A 21,249-nucleotide genomic window follows, 5' to 3' on the forward strand; every position below is an offset into this window, starting at 1 on the left:
CTTTTAATAGGCACAGAAAAGGTTGGAACTCCGCTTTAACGAATTTCCAACTGTTTACCCAATATATAAATAAATGTTTGGGGTTCCAAGTAATTTTCTCACAAAAAAAATACAGATTTTTACTTGTAACCAACAAATGTCAGAAAAAAAAGAAGACTGGTCTGCAAGTGGTTAACACTGGTTCCACTTTAAGCTGCATAACGCAGCGGTCAGGGGCGTTTCTGTGCCATGGTCACGATGCTTCCTGACATTCTACCTACCTGCTAATATTTTCCCATGGATTGCAAGATGAAAAACAACATGGGTTTACTTCAGGGAGATCATGTCAAACAAATCTTATAGATTTTTTTGACTGGGTGACTAAAATAATAGACGGTGGAGGTGCAGTAGACATTGCATATCTAGATTTTAGTAAGGCTTTTGACACTGTCCCACATAGAAGACTTATCAATAAACTTCAGTCATTGAGCATGGACTCCCATATTGTTGAGTGGATTAGGCAGTGGCTGAGTGACAGACAACAGAGGGTTGTAGTCAATGGAGAACATTCAGAACAAGGTCATGTTACCAGTGGGGTACCTCAGGGATCTGTACTGGGACCAATTTTGTTTAATATCTTCATAAGTGATATTGCAAAAGGCCTCGATGGTAAGGTTTGTCTTTTTGCTGATGACACAAAAAAATGTAACAGGGTTGATGTTCCTGGAGGGAAATGCCAAATGGAAAAGGATTTAGGAAAACTAGAAGAATGGTCGGAACTCTGGCAACTGAAATTTAATGTGGATAAGTGCAAGATAATGCACCTGGGACGTAAAAACCCAAGGGCAGAATATAGAATATTTGACACAATCCTGACCTCAGTATCTGAGGAAACGGATTTAGGAGTAATTATTTCAGAAGACTTAAAGGTGGGAAGACAATGTAATAGAGCAGCACGAAAGGGAGAGGTATAAGCAGTAGAAAGAGAGAAGTGCTTATGCCGCTGTACAGAACACTGGTGAGACCTCACTTGGAGTATTGTGCGCAGTATTGGAGGCCATATCTCCAGAAGGATATAGATACTCTAGAGAAGAGCTACTAAACTAGTACATGGATTGCAGGAAAAAACTTACCAGGAAAGGTTAAAGGACCTTAACATGTATAGCTTGGAAGAAAGAAGAGACAGAGGGGATATGATAGAAACTTTTAAATACATAAAGGGAATCAAGTAAAGGAGGAGAGCATATTTAAAAGAAGAAATACTACCACAAGAGGACACCGTTTTAAACTAGAGGGGTAAAGGTTTAAAAGTAATATGAGGAAGTATTACTTTACTGAGAGAGTAGTGGATGCATGGAATAACCTTCCTGCAGAAGTGGTAGCTGCAAATACAGTGAAGGAGTTTAAGCATGCATGGGATAGGCATAAGGCTATCCTTCATATAAGATAGGGCCAGGGACTATTCATAGGATTCAAATATATTGGGCAGACTAGATGGGCCAAATGGTTCTTATCTGCCGACACATTCTATGTTTCTATTTACCTTATTGGATCAGTGCAGCTTCATATAATATATCTATCCTCTTCGCACCCCTATTCAGCTGTTTGGTTAGACGGAATTAGGAGCTGCAAGTGTCCTGTTTATTCTTTCCTGTTATTTTATCACTGCATTTTCTAAATCCGATAGCGCAGGGGCCCTTTATTATATATTTTTTATGACAAAGGTTACCTGATATGTAGAAACTGGGAGGACAGCAAGGCAACATATTAAAGGGAAGCACCCTGCAAGCGTGTGCAATGCAAATGGTTTGGGCTCGCTGGCTGGCAAAAATGGGGTAAAAACATGCGGTGCCTCATTACGTTTCAGTAGCCTGTGGAGTGCAATCTAAACACAGATCAGTCTTCAGAGGAAAGAGAGATTTAGACACACATGTAAATCTACACTAGTGATATCGTATACCCTGAAGGGGACTCCTTCTTTGGAATCCACATGTACACTTTTTTATTCTAGTATTCACCACCAACCCCCAGCACCAGAGTATGGCCAACTCTGAACAGCTGTTCCCCATAAAGACTGCATGTGCTGGAACTTCCCAGCCAACTTGTCTGGGGCAGAGGGAGGAAGAAGATTCCAGTAATAAGAGGGTAGTGTGCCTCCACATACACACCACACTCCCACATTCCTCTACACTACGAGTATGGTCAGGGATGAGCACACCGAGCAGCACCCTTCCCCCTCCTCCCACACACACAGCAGCCGCCCTTCTTATATATGAAAGGGTCACTATTTCAGACGACACAAAGCCCCTCTTAACGTTTCCCTGTTATTTCGGTCATACCTTCAGCTTGTGAATATCTACAATTTCCGCCATGTTTCTTACACGCCTCTGTGGCCACACTCCCAGCAAGCACAGCTATTGGCCCGTCGCACACGTGACGTCACTTCCACAACAAAGCGCGGGAGTTTCCACCGCTTTTCAGTTTACCGAAGCCGCAAGAAGCTCCGCCGTTACAACTCCCCCGTACAACTCCGCGAGCCACTTGATTAAAACGACGGCTCACCAATCGCTAAACAACACTTGCTTCTCAGCAGTCCGATCACCTGACCCGGAAGCGCTTTTCATTGGTTGGCCACGTTGTAAGGCAGCGAGCACCAGCCAAACAGAGAGAAGGGGCGGGAAGAAGGGGGGAGCGAATCAGAGTTGTGCGCAGGAGAAATACGTCAGACCATCGTCGCCATCTTTGTTAGGTTCGGAGACCTCATTAGGATTGTAATATTAGGGCTGGGCGCCATGTTATGTGCGGAATGTCGTCACTTGCTCTCCGCCCTGGATTTGTGGTAGCGGAAGTGGCGGCGTTTCCTGGAGACCGGTGACAGGCGGAGGCCCTAGCTACAGGTAAATGGTGCCGGGTGGGTTTGGGTGATGTTGTGGGTATTGTAGAGTGTGGTGTCTGTTGTCATATTGTATAAGATACCCAGCGTGCTAAATGCATGCTTTCTGCGACTGTCTACCCACAATGTTCTCACTGCAGAGGAGGCGCTGGGCCTCCTTCCAGGAAGTCCATTGTTGAACGCTAAACTCCAGTCACATGTACAGTGTACAGACTGAATCAGCTCTGTATTTACTGACCAAGCTCAACTCCAGCCATGGTCCACCTCGGTATTCATTAATAAATCATATTAATTATAAGCAGGGCTTTTTTTCCTCAGACAAGTGCAGGAACTCCCCCACTACCCACCTCCTGCACCATTCCTTGGTTCCGCCCCTTTTTGAGAATACAGAGCCAAGTAACAATTCTGCTACTAAGTAATTTGTATGGAATTTATTAATAACAAAGCTGTAAAACAGACCCCCCCCCCCCCCAGCATTAATGGACAACCTGCAACAAAATACCCCCTCCCCTAGCAACTAAAGACCCCCAGCAGCAATAACAGATCTCCCTGCAGTCGGCATCAATGGACCCTCCAGCAACAATGGACCAACTGCAACACAAGATCCCCAGCAGCAATAACCGATCTCCCTGCAGTCAGCATCAATGGACCCTCCAGCAACAATGGACCAACCGCAACACAAGATCCCCAGCAGCAATAACCGAGCTCCCTGAAGCCAGCATCAATAGACCCCCAGCAACAATGGACCAACCGCAACACAAGATCCCCAGCAGCAATAACAGAGCTCCCTGAAGCCAGCATCAATAGACCCCCAGCAACAATGGACCAACCGCAACACAAGATCCCCAGCAGCAATAACAGAGCTCCCTGAAGCCAGCATCAATAGACCCCCAGCAACAATGGACCACCCACAACAAAATACCACCTCCCCCCAGCAATAACAGATCTCCCTGCAGCCAGCATCAATAGACCCCCAGCAACAATGGACCGCCCACAACAAAATACCACCTCCCTCAGCAACAAAAGATCCCCAGCAGCAATAACAGATCTCCCTGCAGCCAGCATCAATAGACCCCCAGCAACAATGGACCAGCCGCAACACAAGATCCCCAGCAGCAATAACCGAGCTCCCTGAAGCCAGCAACAAAAGATCCCCAGCAGCAATAACAGATCTCCCTGCAGCCAGCATCAATAGACCCTCCAGCAGCCAGCAACAATGGACCGACCGCAACACAAGATCCCCTGCAGCAATAACAGAGCTCCCTGTGGCAAGCATCAATAGACTCTCCAGCAACAATAGACCCCCAACAACAAAACCCTCTCCTCCAGCAATAAAAGATCTCCCTGCAGCCAGCATCAATAGACACTCCAGCAGTCGGAAACAATGGATCCCCTACAAAAAAATACCTCTTCCCCCAGCAACAAAAGATCCCCAGCAGCAATAACAATTCTCCCTGAAGCCAGCAACAATGTGCCACCCACAACAAAAGATCCCCAGCAGCAATAATAGATCTCCCTGAAGCCAGCAATAATAAACTCTACAACCGCTAGAAACAATGGACAACCCGCAACAAAATACCCCCAGCAGCAATAACAGATCTCCCTGCAGTCAGCAAAAATAGACAACCCGCAGTAAAATAACCCCTCTCCTCCAGCAACAAAAGATCTCCCTGCAGCCAGCAAAAATAGACTCTCCAGTAGCCAGCAATAATGGACCACCCGCTCCTGAATACCCCCAGCAGCAGCAATAGATCTCCTCGCAGCAAGCATTAATAGACCCCTCTCAGCAACATAAGACCCAGCTACAATAGACCCCCCCCCCCCCCCCCCACAAAAAAAAAATCCTCTCTGACGACAATAGTTTCCCTAGCAGCTAGTAACAGACCCTGCACCCCTTGCTATTGCATACATTCAGTGCTGGAGGTGCCAGAACTGCATTCCCACTGAAAAAAAATCCCTAAAAAGAAGGGTGTTTTTCATGCAACCTGGATTTGACTTGGTTTCCCTCCACTGTGTGCTCCCTCTGTGCAACAGCACTCAGACTGGGGTGGAAGGGGCAAATGCAGTGACAAGGGACATGCTGGCAGGAGAAGAGAGCAGAGTGACAACAAGATGAGCTCATCAGTTTGCTGCTTTGACTAAATTGTCCTGTAAACATTTAAAGGCTAAATTCACTTTAAAAAAAAAAAAAAGAATGCACTTTTTTTTTTTTTTATGCAGTTAAAATCTATTGTTTTTTTTTTTTGTTCTGGTATTTCATTGAGAACTGCAAGCCAACTGCCGCAAAGGCTGTCCAGACTTTTAGTTCATTGTTTCACAGGGATGATTGTGACAGCAAGTACGATGAGATTGTGACATATCTTTGTGATCAGCCGGCGATTTCCTGTAATATAGAAGCCACCCTAGCGGCTATTCATCCACAGGATTGCTTTTAGAGGCAGCAGAAGGGGACATCAACACCTGGCCATCATGACGTCACTTCAGCATGGGAAGATGTAAATCCAAAGGAGCCAGGTGCAGATAGAAGTAACACACAACCCTCCACCTTCCAGAGTGGCCTCTCACCTCAGATCTTTATAAACAGGCAATGTAACACATCTCACGGGCAAACAGCAACACCTCCAGATTCAAATGATAAATGACACTTCTGGGTAAATTCTCCTCCAATGGCATGGAAAGCATAGGGAAAAAAACGCCCAAATAGTGTAATCCTGATAACATTTATTGAGTAAAAGTAAAGGTATAAAATGGCCTCTTACATTGGTAAAGAAGTTCACAGCATAAAACATTCAGTCCAGCGGGAACAGCGAGACCTGCTCGGTCCCTCTCTGTTCCCGCCGGACTGAACGTTTTATGCTGTAATCATTCATGCTCCATACTTGATAGATTTATTTATATATATTAGAGCTGCACGATTCTGGCCAAAATGAGAGTCACGATTTTTTTGCTTGGAATAAAGATCACGATTCTCTGTGTAACATCTTTTACATTATAAAAAAAAATTGGGATAACGTTACGGTTTTGTTTTATTTTTTTTATTCATTAAAGTGTATTAATTGCGTTTAAAAGACTGCTGCGCAAATACAGTGTGACATAAAAATTTACAACAATCACCATTTTATTCTGCAGGGTCTCTTCTAAAAAAAAAAAATATATAAATGTTTGGGGGTTCTAACTACTTTTCTAGGAAAAATAAACTGATTTAACTTGCACGCAACAAGTGTAGGAAAAAGGTTTAGTCTTTTAGCCCCGGTTCACACTTGTGCGTGTGCGGGGTTCGCATGTAATGTCGGAGCGCACTGCTCCAACATTACATGCGATCGGCTGTGCGGTGCGAGTCTAGCCATACAGTTTGTATGGCTAAATTCGCACCGCAGCCGCACCAAACACGCACAGGGACCCTTTTTTCTAGCCGCATCAGGATCGGATCGCACAGCGGTTCACACTTGTGCGATCCGATCCTGTGCGAACTGTACGATCGCACTGCGATATGCGATCAAACTGGGGGTGTCGTTGAGATTACATTGACACCCCCAGCGTATCGCATATGGCAGTGTGAACTGCCGGGGGTGCGTGTGCGATGCGGGATCAGGCTGCGAATTCGCAGCCTTCCCGCACTCGCATAAGTGTGAACCAGCCCTACGAGGTTAAACTTCCTTCCGGCAGAGGGAAAGAAAAGATACAATGTAATCATTTGTGTTTACAGTTCAGTGGGAGAATAATGCTGATAGGCTTTTGTGGGAGGCTTTTTTTGACAGCTGCTCCCTCATAGTATGTAAAGAATCGAGCAAGTGTCATGTTAAGATCATCAGGGGGAGTGAATCGCGATCTCGATTCTGTTACAAATAATCGTGCAGCTCTAATATATATATATATATATATATATATATATATATATATATTTCTCAAAAAAATTAAGGAACACTTTTTAATCAGAGTATAGCATTAAGGCAATTAAACTCCTTGGATATTGATCTGGTCAGTTAAGTAGCAGAAGGGGTTGGTAATCAGTTTCAGCTGCTTTGGTGTTAATGAAGTTAAGAGGTGCACTAGATGGGCAACAAAGAGACAACCTCCAAAACAGTAATGGTTTTACAGGTGAAGGCCACAAACATTTTTTTTTCCCCCTGTTCATCTTTTCTGACAGTTTTTCACTAGTTTTGCATTTGGCTGGAGTCAGTGTCACTACTGGTAGCATGAGGCAATAACTAGACCCTATAGAGTTTGCACAGGCAGCCCAACTCCTCCGGGATGGCACATTAATATGTGCCACTGCCAGAAAAGCATGGAGGAGATTCCAGGAGACAGGCAATTACTATAGGAGAGCTGGACAGGGCCGTAGAAGGTCCTTAACCCATCAGCAGGACCGGTATCTGGTCCTTTGTGCAAAGAGGAACAAGATGAGCACTGCCAGAGCCCTACAAAATGACCTCCAGCAGGCCACTGGTGTGAACGTCTCTGAGCAAACAATCGGAAACAGACTTTGAGGGTGGCCTGAGGGCCCAACTTCCTCTATTGGGCCCGGTGCACACTGCCTGGCACTGTGGAGCTCGATTGGCATTTACCATTGAACAGCATAATTGGCAGGTCTGCCACTGGCATCCTGTGCTTTTCCTAGATGAGAGCAGGTTCACCCCGAGCACATGTGACAGACATGAAAGGGTGTGGAGAACGTTATGCTGCCTGTAACATCGTTCAGCATGACCAGTTTGGTGGTGGGTCAGTGATGGTCGGGGGAGGGATGCACAGACCTCTACAGGCTAGACAATGGCTGCCTGACTGGTGCAATAGGTATTGGGATGAAATTCTTGGACCCATTATCGGACCCTTCGATGGTGTAGTGGGTCCTGGGTTCCTCCTGGTGCACCACAATTCCCTGCCTCATGTGGAGAGAGTATGCAGCCAGTTCCTGGAGGATGAATAAATTGATACCATTGAATGGTCCAGCCCATGCTCGCCTAACCTAAATCCAATACAACACCTCTGGGACATTGTTTCGATCCATCCGACGCCGACAGGATACACCTCAGTCTGTTCAGGAGCTCAGTGATGCCCTTATATTTGTCCATTTTCTTTTACATGCTCTTTGAGGGCCTGTTCACACTAGGTGCGTTTTTAACTGTGCTGGGCAACCTTGACCAGCACAATCCCAACTCAAATCAAAGCAAAAAGCCTTGTTCTCTGTCATGCCAATTCCCACTACCACGTTGTAGTGGTGCAGTACAATATACTGCATTGTACTGTGTTGTGACCAAAAGAACTTAGTGTTACTAAACCCACAACAGTAAAATCAGTCTGTATATGCCGTACAGCATGCTTGTGATACTCACTGTGAAACCTAAGGGGTAAATCCTGTGCATTGTGTAAAAATGCTGTTTGATCCTGTCTTCTTTGATCCTCCCCTTTTATTCCACAGTGCCCATTTATCTCCTGATAGAACAGAGCCTCCGGGGCACTCTGTACATGCTCACATGCTCAATTTGGTGTGTATTGCTAGAGGGGGTTTTTTTTTTTTTTTTTGGGAAGGGTGCATGTGATCAGTACAGGGCAAATACGCACCAAGGTGGATAAAAATACATCAATTTTTATTTAAATCATTTTTTTCATCAACTTTTTATTTTTAATAAAATGCTTTTTGAGTAAAAATCTATCTAAAGATAGTTTTTTCTATGTAAGATACATTAATAATTTAGTTTATTCAGCATGAAATGGGGCTTAGTTATGCAGCTTGAGGCTGTATATTCTTCAATAGTTACATTTTTGGTAAACTCTTTTAATTGATATAACATGCACTGCATTGATGCATTCATACAATTTCACACTACCAACAAGAATGAGTTCTTACATTTAAAGAGCACCTGTCATTTTTAGATCCATGAATGCACCTGTTAGTAGGTATCCACTCGCCTCCTGACGCCACGTCCCTCCCATTCTGTCACTGCTGCATCACCAGCTGTCCCATTAAAGTATAATAAAAGTGCAGCGCTAAAAATATATACACACACAATGAAGTATATGTGTAGAGGTGAAAAACAGTTTTATAAATGTCTTAAATGGAGCTGACGAGTGTATGGAAAAATTAATAGTTCATAATTCCCAAAATAAGTGGAGAAGACTGGAAACCAGATATGAAGCCAAAGTGCTCCGAATCCATTAATCATCAGTGAGATAGAACCCAACGCCAATAACAAGGGTATATATACGCTCACCAGAAAATCTGGACCCAGGTACCATACAGTAAATGGGGTCAAACAGGCCAGAAGATCTTCATAGGTGTAAGATTTCTAATGTTAGGGAATCTTCCATCAGGCTGTGTCATCACATATATGGATATAATGGCTATGTCTCCAAGCATTAGATCGATATGAAAAACAAGCCGAGATATACACATATAGTGTAAAACTGCTTCAATAAGTTTATTAAAAAAACATCAGAACAATTACAAGCAACTACAGGTAACCAGCATTGAGCATGTGGAGTGATTACAGGCAGAAACAAACGTCTGACGCATTTCGTCGTATGACATATTCATAGGGCTTAAAAGTCCCAAAAGTGAATGGGACTGTCTGTGAGTGAACAGCGGGTCAGAGAAGGAGCGGCTGCAGGACAGAGATGACAGCTGCTCTTTAAAAATTTATGATTTTAAATCAAGCTTTTTTACTAGTGATTTCAATCCAATCCACCCTGATCGGCACTGTCTAGACAGAAGGTCCAGAGTCATGCAGCCTCATAGGGCAGTCAGAGTAGAATGAAAACTAACCAGTTGACCAAAATTTAACCAGTGCTTGGCTGGACACTGATAGAAGTCTGCTATATACTGCTGATGAGAAAAGGTATTTAGCAGTTTATATTTACTAAAATAATTGCATTTCCATTTTCTTTGTACTGTGGGAGACCAGCTATAGTGAATGCAGGGTCCTGCATTAAGTAACACTTAAACTACTTAGGGACCGCCCGCCGCAGTTATACTGCGGCGGGCAGCCCCTCCTGCGTAAACTGATGTAGGTATATGTCGGTCGCTCGCCTGCAGCTAGGGGGCGAGCTCTTGCCCCCACTCGGCAGCGGGGACTCGGATGCACGGTGCAGGCGGCTCCGATTGCTGCCTGACACCCGCAATCGTTCCTCGCTGAGAGAGGACAGTCGGCTATCGTAAACACAGCTGACCGTTATTCTCTCTGCAATGATCAGAATGCTTGTGATCCTTCTATGTTGGATCACATGTCTCTGTGATCATTTCACAAGCCCGCCCCCACAGTTAGAATCACTCCTCTAGGCTCACATTTAACCCCTTCCCTGCCAGTGTAATTATTACAGTAACAGTGCATATTTTTAGCATTACTGTGGTAATGTCACTGGTCCCCCCAAAAATGTCAGGGGTTCGCCGCAATGTTGCAGTCCCGCTAAAAATCGCAGATCGCTGCCATTACTAGTTTAAAAAAAAAAAAAAAACAATAAAAATTACCTAAATCTTTCCCGTTGTTAGTAGACGCAACAACGTTTGTGCAAACCAATCAAAATATGCTTATTGCCAATTTTTTTTTTTTTTTTTTTGATTACCAAAAATATGTAGCAGAAAACAAATTGGTCTAAAATGTTAAATTTAGATTTTTTTTTTTTTTTTTTTTGGGGGGGGGGGTGTTGTATAGAAGAAAATGAAAAATACTTTTTTTTATTTTTTCAGAATTGTCGCTCCTTTTTTTTTTTTTTTTTGTTTATAGCCCAAAAAAAATCAGAGGTGATCAAATGCCACCAAAAGAAAGCTCTATTCTCTATTTGTGGGGAAAAAGGGTACAGTGTCGCGCAATTGTCCATTAAGTAACGCAGTGCTGAATCGCAAAAAATGGCCTGGCCATTAAGGGGGCAAATCCTTCCGGTCCAGAAGTGGTTAATAAAATGTCACTTTGCGACATTTCAACAATATTTACAGCAAAAAAAGTAAAAAAAAAAAAAAGCGCAAGGCGACATTCACAGTGCATCAGCTTCACACTGCACATCAGCGGCTGCTTTCTAACAAGCCACTGCTCACATCAAAATGGCAAATTAAGCCATCTGATACATAGGAAGAGTCTGTTATTGCACCCTAGCATTGTTGTTGAAACCCCCCCCCCCCCCCTCCAAGCTGATTCCTGTTGCCTGACATTATTATTATTATTATAATACAGGATTTATATAGCGCCCACAGGTTGCGCAGCGCTTTACAATGTGAGGGAAGACAATACAGTTCAATACAGGGGGAACTAGAGGGCCCTGCTCGGTAGAAGGGAGGGTCAAAACATTTGGTGATATTGGAACACACCTGCTTGGGATTCTTGAGCACCCTCTTGCTGCCTCTCGCATACAAAAAGCATGATTTACAAAATGCAAGGACACAGTTCATCAAATCAAATTTTAACCTTCCTAGCGGTATTCCCGAGCGTGACTCGGGGTAAGATTTTAGAGCCAAAAGCGGTAACCCCGAGCCACACTCGGGGTACTGCTAGGAAGATCGCTGGATGCTGGAAGAGGTTTTACTTACCTTTTCTCCGGGATCCAGCGAGGAATGCGGGCTGTATGCGGCGGCGGAGCTTCCTCCCGACCGTCTGCGAGCCTCGGCTTCCGTCTCCGGCGACGTGACGTCCGCCGGGGGGTGGAACCAGCGGGAAATTCAAATGTAAAACACACCAAACACACTGATCCCATTCAAAATAAAATAAAATTCACATTATGCCCTTTCCTGCAGTTTTACTGTAATATATATATATATATATATATATATATATATATATATATATATATAATATATATAATAAATGTATACAGTTGGTTTGGGCTGCTCATTCACAAGAATTACATGCAGAATAATGGTACCGCTTTCAGTACCTAAAATCCAAAAGAATCATACCGCCAGGGAGGTTAATACATCCTGGATGTTTAAATGTGATTGGTGATGCTGGAAGTAGATGACTGTATGTTAAACATAATGTCAGCAGTCTGGCAGAATAGCACAGTAAAAGCAGCACTTTTTTGTTTTAGAGCTGCACAATTAATCGTTTAAAAAATCATGATCTCGGTTCACCCCTCGCCAATCTTAAAACAGCATTTGTTCTAATCTTACAGAGCAGAGCTGTTCTCTGCTCACTTACTACTGTCAAAGAAAAAAAAAAAAAAAGACTCCAAAATATTTTTCTACATTGCCATGGCTGCAAGATAACTGTAAACCCAATGTTTTACAATGTATCATTTTGTTCTTTTAGATGAAAGGAATGAACTTCCATCTGTAAGTGAGGACAGTTTAACCTCTTAACCGCTTGCCGACTGCTCACAGTATATTTACTGCAGCAGTCAGCCCCTCCCAGGCAGAGCGACGTAGGTCTACGTCGCTAGCCTTTGAGGCTCTGGGACCCCCCCCGCGCGCGTGTGACCGGCGGACCCGATGTCCGCTGGTCACTCGGCGATCGTCGGGAGAGAGGGAGAAAGTCAGGCAGCTTGTGTAAACAAGCCACCTGTCATTCTCCTCGGTGTAAAAACACTGATACAATGTAGAACCGTTGATCAGTGTCCCTACAGCTCAAGCCACAGCCAATCACCGTAAGAATCACGCCCCTAGGGACACACACAGCCCCTCCCTCTCAAATAAAGTTAACCCCTTCACTACCAGTGTATTTTTTACAGTAACAGTGCATATGTATAGCACTGATTACTGTAGAAATGTCACTGGTAACCCCAAAAATGTCAGTCAAGGGTCCGATCTGTCTACCGCAAAAAAATCGCAGATCGCCGCCATTACGCATTAAAAAAAAACAACAAAAATGACATAAATCTTTCCCTTTGTTAGTAAACGCGATAACTTTTGCGCAAACCAATAAAAATAAGCTTTTTGCGATTTTTTTTTTTTTTTTTTTTTTTTTTTTTTTTTTTTTTTTTTACCAAACATAGGTAGCCTAAAACAAATTGGCCGAGAATTTTAAAAAATTTTGATTTTTACATTTATTTTCTGGGGAATTTCATATAAAAAAAAATGTGAAAAATATTTGCAAAATTGACGCTTTTTGTGCCGAATCGCAAAATACCCCCTGGTCGTTTAGCAGCCAAATCCTCTGGGGCTTAAGTGGTTAAAGACTAAACCTTTTTCTGACACTTGTTGCTTACAAGTTAAAAATCTGTATTTCTTGCTAGAAAATTACTTAGATCCCCCAAACATTAAAACATATATAATATATATTAGCAGAGATCCTAGAGAATAGAATGGCGATCATTGCAATATTTTATTTTACATTGTATTTGTGCAGCGGTCTTTCAAACGCAATTCTTTGGGAAAAAATACACTTCAATTAATTTTAACAAAACTAAATAGTTAGCCCAAATCTTTTTTTGTATAATGTGAAAGATATTATGCTGAGAATCATGAGCGGATCGTGATCTTTATTCTAAGCAAAAAATGGTGATTCTCATTTTATCCAGAATTGTGCAGCTTTACTTTGTTTACAACTATAAAAACTTTTCTTCTTAAGTTGAGCTCAGATGGATCGAAATTTGGCTGGTTCAGCAGGGACCGGCTGAACTTCAATCTGTATGTGGCCTTTCCTGTTTGAAAGAAGTCAGCCATTGGATCAACTACTGTTGAACTGTCAAGTCCCCGCTTTAAAGTTGTGAAATAAAGTGTTCTTTGCTGCCAGTCTTCTTATCAGTATATTGTCAGGGGTAGCTAGAAGAAAACAAAAAATCAACACCATTACTGGACTTCATCTAACATTTTTCCATATGATAATGTACCAGTGATAGTCAATGACCAATATAAAAAAGGTAATTAACGCTTCAATAGCCACGTCCCATCTTAAGGGCCATACACACTATACAATTTTCTTTAGATTTTTTCCTTTAGACTTACCAAAACCATATAATATGAGGTCAAACCTAAACACTTTCAATTTGTATGCAATAAGGCAGGCCCTTGCACTACATAGAAAAGTTAAATCTAAAGGAAATCTGACAACAAAAGTTGTATAGTGTATATCCAGCTTTAGGTCCATTTTATTGTATAGAAGTATTTACAAATACCAGAGTATATCAACCTATTAAAACCCCACCCACAAGATTTCACACTACAAGGAGAGCCCTCCCTTTTATACAATTTTGACGATGCGATCATTTCAACATTCCCAGACAAATGATGTTCAGGGAAATGGTGCCTGAGAACATATGTTGTCAAATGAAAGAGCCAGAACAATTCAAAATCTATATCAGGATGGCATGGAACAGAAAAGCAAACCATAAATTCATAATGAACATTTTTCACATTGGAAAAACCTTTCCCCTTGGGAACAGTAAGCAGCAACGGTATTCATTATACTGTATCAAACTGTTCCATTTGACTCCAGAGTGCAGTCAATAACATTTTGTGGACATTTATATATGCATTTTCTAACTCTTATGCCTATATATTGGCCAGATTTCTGCTTTTATGTGTGCTTGTAAGGAAATATAGCAAGTTAAAATAACCCTTTTGTCTTTCAGAATGAATGTTGGGGTGGCTCATAGTGAAGTGAACCCCAACACACGGGTGTTGAACAGTCGAGGAATATGGCTGGCTTACATTATTCTAGTGGGTTTTCTTCACATAATCCTCCTGAGCTTTCCTTTCTTCAGTGTTCCTGTTGTCTGGACCCTGACTAATGTCATTCACAATTTTGTAAGTTATTGCTTATAAACATACTTTGTTATTCTTAATATATAAAGTGCTCAGCATACACAAGTACACCCCAACAGATTTTTTAGAAAATCTTTAGTTTCCTTTCAGAGTCAACTTTTTCTTTGGGACGCTATTCTATAAAATACTCCCACAAATGCAGGCCATTGATTGCAATCAAGATTTGTTAATTTGCACACACAAAGTGTGTGCAAATAAACAAATTAATTCAAGACCATGTTGCAAAAAAAAATGAATACACCCCAATGAAATTCTTAGGAGCAAAGCTACATTTTAGACAACAAAATTCTAAATGACAAGAATTCAACTACAGGTGAGGCTGGACCGGTGTCCAGCAGACAGTTGATTATAAAGGGGCATTACTTAAAGAAAACCGCTTCTCATTTCATGCTATCAGCAATGGCACCACATGGAAGAGAAATGTCACTAGGCCTGAGAAAGAAAATAACTTCTTTACACAAGAAAGGTGAAGGCTACAAGAAGATCCGCAAAACTTTACTTATCAGTCAGAATAATGTAGCAAACGTTTAACAAAGATGAAACTGCAACCATCTCACACAGACGTCCAGGTCATCCACGGAAGTTAACACCTCGACAGGAGCGTCTTCTGTCTGAGAAGAGTTAACGAAAATCACCATGCAAGTTCACTGCAGTTAACTAAAGAAGTAGAAAGCCAAACTGGAATGATGACTTCCCATAACACAATACAGAGTACACTGCAAAGGAATAGCATGCATGGGTGTCATCCACAAAGGAAGCCTCTCCTAAAGCCCAAAGCACAAAAAAGCTTGCCCAGAATTTGCCAGGATCCATGCTTAAAAAGATGACGGCTAGTGGGACTCTGGCTAGTGATGAAACCAAGATAAATGTTTTTGGAACTGATGATTTCAAAACTGTATGGTGTCGCAAAGGTGAGGAGTACAAAGAAAAATTCCACGGTGCCTACAGTGGAACGTGGTGGTGGTGGTGGTAGTGTCCTCCTATGGGGCTACATGAGAGCTGCATTTTATTGATAGTAACATGAATTCACAGATGGACTGCTCTATATTGAAAGTGAAGATGCTACCATCACTGCCCGCAGTCACAGTGCCCTTTTCCAACATGACAGTGATTCAAAACGCACATCTATCATGGGGAATTCTGAAGAGACAAGTTGAGCATCACTCTCCATCCAGCATCCAGGCTCTAAAATTAAGTAATTCCTAAAGAATGGAAAAAACTGAATTTTTGTAAAATCTTACCTGTAAAATTCCTTTCTCTGAGTCCCCCGACAGTCGCCGCCTCTTCATATTCGTCACAATGGGGTTATTGACCTTTGCTCCGTAGGAGTAGCTAGGCAACAGAATATGTTAATATCAAAGCTTTTAGCATACCCCACCCCTAGGGGGTGGTCCCCTCAGTCAATACCCTCCTGCTTCCTGCATTCCTACCTCAGTTTCAGTAGTATAGCAGTAGAGTACATAAACAAACCCCAAAAGAGGGGCGGGGGCGGCGACTGTCGGAGGACTCAGAAAAAGGAATTTTACAGGTAAGATTTTACAAAAATTCAGTTTTCTCTTACGTCCTCCGACAGTCGCCGCCTCTTCATATTCGTCACAATGGGGACGTCCCAAAGCAGTGTAGACATGAGGGGTGGGAAAACAGCAGCCGCGCCTAAAGCAACGTAATACCCACATCAGAGAAAGGAACCTTACCAAAGGAAGGAAACCAATTGGGCAACATGTAAAAAACTTGCTCAACAGGAGCAACAACCCAGGAAAACAAATAACCTAGGGATAAAAACATCCCAACAGCCAAGGGTCCAAGAAAAGACAAGGAACCCTAAGGCACAGCCGCACAAAGAACCTTGCGGCCAAAGGAAGCATCTGCCGATGCCTGAACATCCACTTTGTAGAATTTGGAGAAGGTGTGAACAAACGACCAAGTCGCCGCCTTACACACCTGGGCCACAGAAGCCCGATGATGACAGGCCCAAGACGTACTCGGAGATCTTGTAGAGTGCGCCTTCACAGGCATGGGGGGAACTTTCCCCTTCAAAGCATAGGCCTGTTCAATGACCTGCCTGATCCATTTGGCGATGGTAGAAGCCGACGCCGCCATGCCCTTCCGAGGCCCCTCTTGCGAAAGGATTCAGTCGATGACAGGTAAACCCTGATCGCCCGAACAACATCCAAGGAATGCAAAGCCACTTCCTTTGGATGTTTAGGCTTTGCGCAAGGAAAAGGAAAGGAAAGACGGGTTAGGTCGCAAGACCACCTTATCCAAGTGAACCACCAAATACGGAGATCTGCAGGACAAAGCAGCCAGCTCCGACATTCTACGAGCCGAGGTGATTGCCACCAAAAAGGCGACCTTCTTGGACAACATAGACAACGAGATCTCCCTGATTTTTTCAAAGGGAGCATGTTGCAACACGGACAGAACAAGATTCAAGTCCCATGGGGGCAAAGGCTCCCTCCTAGGAGGGACCAGATGCCGCACCCCTTGAACAAAAGTGCCAACCAAAGAATTAGACGCCACAGGGCGTTGAAAAAGCACGGCCAGAGCAGAAATCTGACCCTTAATCGTGGCCAACGCCAAACGCTGGTCCACGCCCGTTTGAAGAAAAGCCAACACCCTTGATACCGAGTATGAGCGAGGGGAATACCCCCTGGACTCACACCAAGCAAAATAGGCCTTCCAAGTACGGTAGTAATCCGCCTGCCAGTTCTCCAGCCCCGGAATGTGAACAGCAGATATCGCCGGGACGTGCGTCTCGGCCCAAGATAGAATGTCGGCTACTTCCCGAGCCGCTCGGGCACTCCTGGTGCCCCCTTGGTGGTTGATGTAGGCCACCGCTGTGGCATTGTCCGTCTGCACCCGAACCGGACGGCCCTGCAGCCTGTCCGACCAACGCCGAAGGCAGAGATTTATTGCTCGCAATTCCAGAATGTTGATCGGAAGGGAGGACTCCTCCTCCGACCAAGTTCCCTGGGCAGACTCCGGATGGCGTGGGGAACCCGCACAAGCGATCAAACCGCTGTACTAGGGACAGGGAGAGTCGCAGCCAGGACGCAGTGGAACTGCGGTGCGAAACCGCAAATGGCGTCCGGTGAGGTAGCCACCTCACCGCAGCATCCCTGCAGCGAACAGGGATGGGTCGTTCACAAATGCCAGGGAAACCTGAGCTGAACGCTCGATGGCAGGCTGGGAAGCCACTGGCCCTGAACCCCGGGTACCCAGGGAGGCCAGCCCGAGACCCAGCTCCGCATGATCATCTTCATCCGAAGAACTAAACTAATGCTGAAAAATAACAGCTAAGTAAAGAAGAGAAAATACTTGAAATAAAATCAAAAAAGAGAATAGAGGCTGAGACTGAAATCCCAGCACAGGGAAGCCTGCTAACTCCTGAGCTAGACAAATGAAACTGAGGTAGGAATGCAGGAAGCAGGAGGGTATTGACTGAGGGGACCACCCCCTAGGGGTGGGGTATGCTAAAAGCTTTGATATTAACATATTCTGTTGCCTAGCTACTCCTACGGAGAAAAGGTCAATAACCCCATTGTGACGAATATGAAGAGGCGGCGACTGTCGGAGGACGTAAGAGAAAGATAGATGTTGCAATATGTCACCAACTTGTTCATTCCATGCCTAGAAAACTTGGTGCTGTCCTTACAAATCTTGGAGTTCTCACAAAATATTAGATGTAGTAGATTTTGTTGTGAGGTGTATTAATTTTTGCATCAACTAATTTTGAGTAAAACCCGAAGATTTAATAATCTAAATTTATATTATTAACCTTACTTTCATGTAATGAGATAAACCAATGTTCTATACAATTTTGGAAATTGTGGAATTTTGGAAATTATGTTCAATGAGATATTGATTAAAATCTTACTTTTCAAAAGGGTTGTACTCATCTATGCTGAGCACTGTACAAGTACATTTAGGGTAAGCCCTGATTGTTTTTTGTGCCATCCTGCAAGTTTTTTTATCTCTAGATCCAGAAGGGGACAGTTAGAACATGTCGTCATGTTTTTATTGTAATTTTTGGGATAACTATATTGACTAATAAAATAAATTCTGGACAGGACTGGGTACTTAGGAATGTTGTTTTAGTATTGGTAGTGAATTACACCTCCTGCTGGGGTCCCTTCTTGGCAATGTATAAACCAATAAAAAAAGGCCAAAAGAGGCCATTTTCTGTTCACACCCACCCCCCGTTTTGAAGGAAGGTCAAGATCCGAGCCACCGAGAAGGAGCGAGGATGAACCCCAAGAGACTCACACCTGCGATGTATGTCTTCCACGTACGGCGGTAGATCTTCTTAGAAGTAGATTTCCTAGCTTTTAACAGCATTGGAATCACAGATTCAGACAAACCCCCTATCCTTCAGCACCTGGCTTTCAACAGCTAAGCCGTCAAAGCCAACGACTGTAAAACAGGATGGAAGATTGGCCCTTGGGATGGCAGATCCTCCCTGAGAGGAAACTTCCAAGGAACGTCAGTGGCCAGCCGCACCAGAACAGCGTACCAGGCCCGGTAAGGCCAGTCCAGGGCCACTAATATGACCGGAATCACTTCTGCCTCAATCCTGCATAGAAGTCTTGGCACAAGCTTGAGAGGAGGGAAGGCGTAAATCAGACGAAACCGACCCGACAGGGCCACCAGTGCGTCTGTGGTGTCCGCCAGAGGATCCCCTGACCGTGCCACAAACCTCCGCACCTTTCTGTTGAGCCGAGACGCCAACAGATCAACCTCTGGGGTGCCCCTTCAGAGACGCAACTGATGACACCCCTACGGATGAAGACTATTCCCCCTGGTCCAATGCCAGCCGACTTAGGTAATCTGCCTGCCAGTTTTCCACTCCGGCAACATGTATGGCGGAAAAGGCTGGAACGAAATGTTCTGCTCATCTGAGAATGCCGGCTACCTCGAGCCACCAAGACACTTCTTGTGCCCCCTTGGTGATTGACATAAGCCACGGCTGTGGCATTGTCTGATTAAATGCACACTGAACATCCTTGGAGACGATCCGTGGTGACCACTGTCTAATACAAGGGGAGGATAGATTTGCCCTGCCGGAGCGCCGGTGAAGGTAGCCACCAGATCAGCCACCAGACCCTTTTGTACCCTGGCTCAGCTGGATTTGGTTGTCCAGAGACTGGATTCTTGTCCCATTTGATCAGAATCTTCCCTTTGCAGGGACCTTGTATGGAACTGTGCAAACGGGACTGGCTCGAAGGTCGACACCATCAGGCCCAGCACCCACATGCAAGTCCAGAGGGATCTACTAGACAGCAGGAGGCGAATTGCAGACTACAGTTTCTGGAGTTTGTCCAGAGGAAGGAGTACTCTGGCTAAGGCCGAGCCCAGAGTCAGACCCAGATAGTCTAGCTTCGTGGAAGGAACCAAGGCCAGGCCTCTGAAGATTCAGAATCCAGCCGAACTCCTTTAGGGCCCTTATGTTGATTTCCAGGTTTTCCACCAGTGCATTAGGAGACTCTCGGAAGACGGTCATCCAAGTAGCCCAGGACCGCGATCCCCCGCTGACGTAACCATTCTAGCACTGGGGCCAACACTTTCAAGAAGACCCGAGGAGTGGAGGCGAGACCAAAGGGTAACGCCACAAACTGATATTGCTCCTCTCCCACGGCAAAGGGGAGGAATCGCTGGTGACCAACACATATTGGAATGTGAAGCTAAGGGCCCTTGATGTCGATGGAGGCAAGAAAATCCCCCTGATGCAGGGAAGCCACCACCATGCGAATGGACTCCATTCTGAACTTCTGCACCCTCGCAAAGCAGTTCAGCACCTTGAGGTCCAGAATTGGACGCACCTTGCCTTCCTTCCTGGGGCCTGTAAACCAGTTTGAGTAAAACCCCTAAAAATGTTCCAAAGCCAGAACTGGGACAATCGCCCTTTGAAGTAAACGGTCTTGCACCGCCCCAAAAAAAGCCTGTAAGCGGACCTAAAATAGTAACACGTTAGAAGGAAGAACATTTCCAGAGGGTAAGAATGCAACTCTATCTTGTAGCTGGACCACTTGAGCTTGTGGACTCCCTTGTCTTGTACCAGGGATGTCCACGGGTCTGGGAACCAGCGAAGACATCTCTCCACCCCAGATACTTATGGGGGTGCACCTTCATGCTGAAGGGGCTTTCTCCGCGGGTATGGAGAAGCCCGCTTTTGACTTGCCAGACCAAGTTCGCTCCCGAAGGGCTTCGATCCCTTGTCCGTCGACTGAGGGACGAAAAAAACGTATGACCTGAGAAGGAGGACCCACGTCTACGACGAGAGTCCTTGCCCTTAGTAGCCTGCGGAAGAAAGTTACTCTCCCCCCCCCCCCCCCCCTCCCTCCCTTCCTTCGTAAAACCTTTAATAATGTCATCCAGGGTAGCACCAAACAGGAAATCTCCTTGAAAGGGACGATCAGTCAAGGCCTTTTCAGAAGTCTGGTCTGCAGACCAGCATTTGAGCCAGAAGACACGCTGAGGGACCACTGCCGAAAGAGAGAGCCGAGCCACTAGGTGAATTGCATCAAAAGAGGCATTACAGATAAACTGCAGCCCAAACTAGCTCACCAAAGGCAGGGGGAGCTGCTCCCCTTCCAGGTCACAGCGCAAAAGCTTAGCCCATTCGGCTAGAGTCTGCGAAACCAGGGCAATAGTGAATATCTGCCTCGGTGCCGATTCCCGCCAGGGTGAACAT

At 44.5% G+C, this 21,249-nt stretch overlaps 2 protein-coding genes across 3 annotated transcripts in view; one reads left to right on the forward strand and one right to left on the reverse strand.

The window, feature by feature from the left end:
- The window catches only part of SARNP (SAP domain containing ribonucleoprotein), a 179,355-nt gene extending 176,862 nt beyond the window's left edge, over positions 1-2,493 (reverse strand). For both annotated transcript variants that reach the window (XM_082247115.1, XM_082247114.1), the window contains exon 1: positions 2,319-2,493. In XM_082247115.1, the coding sequence (XP_082103241.1) occupies positions 2,319-2,351 (33 nt within the window). In that variant the 5' untranslated portion in view covers positions 2,352-2,493. The remainder of the gene's footprint in view (positions 1-2,318) is intronic.
- A 232-nt stretch (positions 2,494-2,725) lies between these two features.
- ORMDL2 (ORMDL sphingolipid biosynthesis regulator 2) overlaps positions 2,726-21,249 on the forward strand; it is a 30,806-nt gene continuing 12,282 nt past the window's right edge. Inside the window, exons 1-2 of the mRNA XM_082245274.1 lie at positions 2,726-2,876; positions 14,366-14,540. Of these exons, the coding sequence (XP_082101400.1) occupies positions 14,367-14,540 (174 nt within the window). The 5' untranslated portion in view covers positions 2,726-2,876; position 14,366. The remainder of the gene's footprint in view (positions 2,877-14,365; positions 14,541-21,249) is intronic.

This window comes from Pelophylax lessonae (genome assembly GCF_965119305.1).
Source record: "Pelophylax lessonae genome assembly, chromosome: 2".
Lineage (NCBI taxonomy): Eukaryota > Metazoa > Chordata > Amphibia > Anura > Ranidae > Pelophylax > Pelophylax lessonae.